The sequence below is a fragment of the Dipodomys ordii genome, unplaced genomic scaffold (assembly GCF_000151885.1).
Source record: "Dipodomys ordii isolate 6190 unplaced genomic scaffold, Dord_2.0 Scaffold81, whole genome shotgun sequence".
In the NCBI taxonomy this organism is placed as follows: Eukaryota; Metazoa; Chordata; class Mammalia; order Rodentia; family Heteromyidae; genus Dipodomys; species Dipodomys ordii.
In genome coordinates, this window is record NW_012267297.1 from 3,142,526 (window position 1) to 3,148,299 (window position 5,774).

Genomic DNA, 5,774 nt, shown 5'->3' on the forward strand with positions numbered 1-5,774 from the left:
TGCATCTGAACCCCTTTGATTCTGTCTTACCCAATAGTGTCCCAAATACCCACCTCATTTCAAAACCACAGAGCATAGATTCAGAGAAAAGATGACGTTTATCCATCTCCAAATCCCGCTGTAGAAAAGACAGAGTAGAAAGGTCTAGGCCTATCCCGACAGAAGCATGGCGGCCTGCTTAGTGAGATGTTGTCATTTGTACTTTGGCAGTATTACACTTGATGGGAACGCTCCCACCTTTCCAGCTATTTTTATCGTTTGCAGAAAATGTTCTCCCAGGATCTAGGAGAGAGGTATTGTATCTTTGTCATCTCTGTCTTCCAAAAGGAGGGAAATACCGGGCCAAGTCCAGGCCTTAGCGAGATGTGGAAGCAGCTATGGAAAAAGAGCTGGTGGTGGGCGGAGGTGATTGGGAGCCATGCAGGAGATATGGTCACCAAGACAGGCGGGGATGGTTGGGAAAGACTTGTGAGGGAAACTTCTAGAGCGTGGCCAGCTTCCTTCTTGAGAATGGCATTGTAGGTATTTGGTGGATGGACTGGGAGAGAAAACTAAAAACAAAACCAAACAAAAGCAAGCAGTGTGAAGAGGCCCCACTGGGAAGCGTGGATTTTGTTTTGCACGGGTGGAGTTGATCTTTCCAAACCTCTCGGATGAGATCAATGAACCCGCTGAAATCTGAACAAGGCCAGGATTCACCAGACAATTTCCTTTCATGCCTTCAGGACTATTTGCTTGGTCAAACCAACCAACCAAAAAAGCAAAACTCTGGAGGATGAGCCACTGGGTAAATCAGACGCGTCTGTAAATATTAAGATGAAGTTTCCTAACTCTTCCACCTGTAGCCATGGACAGATGTCATGGAATTTGTCAAAGGGTTGTTTGCAACCTAGAGCAAGCCGAACTCTCAAATCTCCCAAGCGAGTTATTCACTCTACTCCTGAACACAGATTTCACCAATACTATTACAAATGAAACCCAAGTTGAATGGGATATATGTAGTTCATTTTTAGAAGTACCTATGTAAGGTGTGTGTGTGTATGTGTGTGTGTGTGTGTGTGTGTGTGTGTGTGTGTGTGCTGTTCTTAGGGCTTGAACCTGGGCACTGTTCCTGAGCTGCTTTCTGCTCAAGGCTAGCGCTCTACCACTTGAGCCACAGCACCATTTCCAGCTTTTTTTTCTGATAATTAATTGGAGAGAAAGAGTCTCAGGGGTTTTCCTGCCCAAGGCTGACTTTGAACTGTGATCCTCAGATCTCAGCCTCCTGAGTAGCTAATAGAAGGGGTTTGGGTGTCATACATACATTTACACACACACACACACACACACACGAGTATAACCTCTGATGTTTTCATTTATTTATGCACTATTCATTAACTAAGGTTAATGAGATAAACAAAAATAATAAGAGAGGGAAAAATGAATAAGATTTCTCATCTCTCCACAGCCAGTCCAAAGCACCTTTGTTGAATAATGGACCAATTAATACATACATGTTGATTCACTTATGGGAAATGTCCTGCTCATTAAGAATTACTTGTAACCCTCAAATCAAGAAGTCCAGTCATGCCTTGTCATTGGCGTGTTTACTATAGTCACGAGAATAGGGGAAAAGGTCAGAGGTGCCGCAGGCTGGGCCGGGGTTGTACAAGGTCCCTCTCGCTAATCAATCAATCACCTCGCAGGGCACAGAGATCGCCCTGGGGGTTCTGCTCATGGGATTTTCATTGCATTTCTTGAGTTTTTGCACTTACGCATTTATTTCAGCATTTTCCCCTCCTTGGCCTGAGGCTTGAACTCAGGGCCTGGGCGCTGTCCTTGAGCTTCTTTGGCTCAAGGCTGGCGCTCTACCACTTGAGCCACAGCGCCACTTCTGGCTTTTTCTGTGTATGTGGTGCTGAGGAATCGAACCCAGGACCTCATGCATGCGAGGCCAGCGCTCTACCACTGAGCCACCTGCCCAGCCTCTCTTTCAGCTTTTTTTTTTTTTTGGTGCTGTATGTTGCAGAATTAGCAGCCAAATGCTGTCTGCCTCTCTAACGTGCATCGGTTGAATAACTTCTTCTTGATCCCTTTATCAGGACAAAGAAACGTGAGGAGACACTAACCAAAGTGTCTTTCCATAGAAATGTTAAGCATTTGTGACCAGATGTACACAAACCTCTGTCAATATATTTGCCCCTAAAAATCGTATTCCAACATTTGTTAATTTGGTGTTTCCAGTCATCTCACAGAAGAGAATAACCACAAATAGTGACCACCACGACACCTAAACCTTCTGTGAATACGGTATCACGTGATTACTTTCCCTACATAGATCAAATATCTGCTATACATAGAGCATCTTATGGCACTTTGTAAAATTATCAAAAAAGTAAATAAAGAAACCAAATAGGTACACTTGCTTTCGTAACTGTTGTCATCTAGGCCTATACGAAGCATAAATTCTTGACGTCTATAATTTATTATTTCGTACTTATGATTACAGGTATAATTCTGTTTATTTAATTTGCTTGTTTCCATTGATTGTGATCTATGGCTGTTCTTATTTCTAAATTGCGCAGTGTTCAAAGAATACTTTTTTTTTTCCCTCCCTGGATAGGTGATCATTTAAACCAAGTAAAGTGGTTGGAAGTAACTGAACACATTCGCACACCCACAGTTCAACGATGGACCAAAATAAAAATAAAACAATGAAAACCAACTCTCCAGAGAAAAGAAAAACCATACGCATTGACCAATTCAAGGTAAAATGAATATTATTTTTAAAATAAATAAATGGGGACATCTTATACATACATATATATATATATATTTATTTAAGGAATTAAATTTATGTAAGGTAATATTTAATTTAAACCTATTTATAAATAAATTTAAGTATATCTATTTAAATGAATGAATATATTTCAGGAAACACACTTATTTATATTCACTTATTTGGGAAAAAAAAATCAACCAGAACTAGATGCTGGTTGCTTACGCCTGTCATCCCAGCTACTCAGGAGGTGCTGAGATCTGAGGATCGTAGTTCAAAGCCAGCCCGGGCAGGAAAGTGCATGAGACTCTTATCTTCCATGAACCACCAGAAAATTGGAGGCGGAGTTGTGGCTCAAAGTGATAGAGCAACAGCCTTTAGTTCAGAAAAAAAAAAGAAAAGAAAAGTAAAGTAAAAAGCTCAGGGGCAGTATGGAGGCCTAAAACCCCCAACACAGGAACTAAAAATTAAAAAAATAACTTGAGACCCAGACAAAGCCTTTAAGCCCTCTAAAGCCTGGAAGGAATCAAGAAATCCATCACAGCCATTCTTCATCAATATTTTAAGTTGTCCCCTCAGTTAACTTGTAGAGTGATCCAGCAGGATGAAAATCATAGAACTTATTTTCCACTGGGGCAGAAAAAAATATATAAAAGTTCTACAAAGAAACTTTGATCAAGGATCAAATGGAAATCTATTTGCATTCTGGTAAAATCTATTTGCATTCTGGTAAAATCGATTCTGATGAAATATTTGAATAGTTTTTTAAAGCATTGGTTCATGTGGTGGGTTGCATTTCTTCTGTGTGGATGTATTTATTGTGCGGTGTTGGTGGCGATTTCAGTGGCTGGTGTATTTCATTGAGATATTTACAGAAAAGCTAGAGTAAGGTATAAGCAGTGAGCCAAGCAGCTAACATTTATTGAGCACGTACTGTAGGCTAGGTTCTTGGCCAGTCCTTGGTTGCTGTTCATGGTTTTAGTCCCTGCCAAAATTCTATCAATCAGATAGGAGTATTTCCTTTGTTTGTTTGGTTGTTGGGTCAGTTGTGGGGCTTGAAATCAGGGCCTGAGCATTTTTGCTTAAGGCTAGTGCTCTACCGCTTTGAGCCACAGTGCCACTCCTGGTTTTCTGGTGGTTTGTTGGAGCTAAGAGTCTCATGCACTTTCCTGCCTGGGTTGGCTTTGAACCACGATCCTCAGATCTCAGCCTCCCGAGTAGCTGGGATGACAGGCGGGAGCCACCAGACACTTTGTAAGTGAAAGTTCAACTGGGTTTTCCTAACTTCCTTTCTCCTGTTTCTAATCTCGTGTGTTATATTTAGACCGTCATATTGCATAGGTTGTAGTTTCCACTTGTTCGGTGATGTGTTTTCATTTGCCAATAATTTTCCTTAGCTAAATACACATAAGGAAGGAAACGTATTTATTTAAGGAAGTAAATGTCTTCATTTATTTAAGGTAATATTTAACTTAAACATATTTATAAATAAATTTAAGTATATATATTTAAAGGAATAAATATTTAAAGAAACACATTTATATTTACTTATTCGGGAAATGTAAGGAGACACACATAGATACATGTGTTTATTTAAGGAAACACATATACTTATTGAAGGAAATAAATTTAATTCAAGTATATTTATTTAAATAAATAGATTTAAAGAAATAAGTCTGTTTATATTTATTTAAGGAAAAATAAGCATGTATGTATTGAACGAAATAACTAATGCAAATGCATTTATAAAGCAATTTAATTGAAATATATTTAAGTAAATACAATACAAAATATGTACTTATGTATAAAATATAAATTTATTTAAGCAAACAAATATATTTAAGGAAATGGATATATTTGTTTATATATCATTATCTATTTAAGGGACAGTAAATGCAAGTGAGAATAAAAGCAAAAGCAAATAACAAAACAAGTGGAAAATACCGTCTATGCCCAATGGTATATACGGTATATATGATATATATTATGTATGATTTAAATACACTGTAGATGGTCTATATGGATGATTTATAAATTATATATATTCCATTCAGACCATACTGATTGAGGATCTATAAATATCCTACATGATCTATGCTATGAGCTATTGTATCTATCATATATAATAGATGTAAAATACCACATGTGTGATATAGATCGTGTAGATTATATATTATATATGTCATTTATACATATGATATAGGATTTCTTATACTTTGAACACCTGATGACAATGCTGGCCCTGTCTCTCTTTTTTTTGGGGGGGGGGTCTGGTTGTGGGGCCTGAACTCTGGGCCTGGGTGCTGTCCCTCAGCTCTTCAGCTCAAGGCGAGCGCTCTACCACTTGAGCCACAGCACCACTTCCGGCTTTTTTCTTTTTGCTTATGTGGTGCTGAGGAATCGAACCCAGGGCCTCGGGCATGCAAGGCGAGCGCTCTACCACTGAGCCACCTTCCCAGCCCCCCTGTCTCCTTTCTTGAGCTGTTCTAATTAGGCATCAGTTCAGGGCCTTGCTCTAATGGTTTTATTCCAGAAGGCCTTGGTAAATGGCATGCATCTTGCAGCTCAGCCTGGGCGGAGCCTACTGGCCCATGCACCTAGATTATAAGTGACCACAGACTGCATCCTAGCCAGGGCTTTCAGCAAAGAGCACCGTTCACCTCCCAGGTCGAGGGCACTGTGCCAGGCGGAGGTGGAGGTTTACACTGACCTGGGCTACCCTCAGCCTTTGCCTGCCCTCTGGAGGCCCCGGGGCCCCTAAATGATTGAAAAACATAGGGGTGCCCAGGCCCCTCCAGAAATGCTAGTACGATGTGGGAATCTGGTGCTAGGGATGGGATCGGGGCAGGGGTTCGGGCAGCCGGGCAGTTTCCCAGGGAGCTTGTGGCCATGAGGGCTCTGTGGTCATCCAAGGAGGAACTGAGATGGGCATCAGGCCACAGAATGGGGAAACCGAGGCAAAGCCGAGAGCTCAGTCAGGAAGGGGGGATGCACAGGGCAACGGAAGAGAAGCTTC

General features: G+C 40.7%; 1 protein-coding gene across 1 annotated transcript in view; it reads left to right on the forward strand.

Annotated features, from left to right (window-relative positions):
• The first annotated feature begins 2,669 nt into the window (after positions 1 to 2,669).
• Positions 2,670 to 5,774, forward strand: part of LOC105992235 (solute carrier organic anion transporter family member 1B2-like) — a 34,036-nt gene continuing 30,931 nt past the window's right edge. Inside the window, exon 1 of the mRNA XM_013025057.1 lies at positions 2,670 to 2,747. Within this exon, the coding sequence (XP_012880511.1) occupies positions 2,670 to 2,747 (78 nt within the window). The remainder of the gene's footprint in view (positions 2,748 to 5,774) is intronic.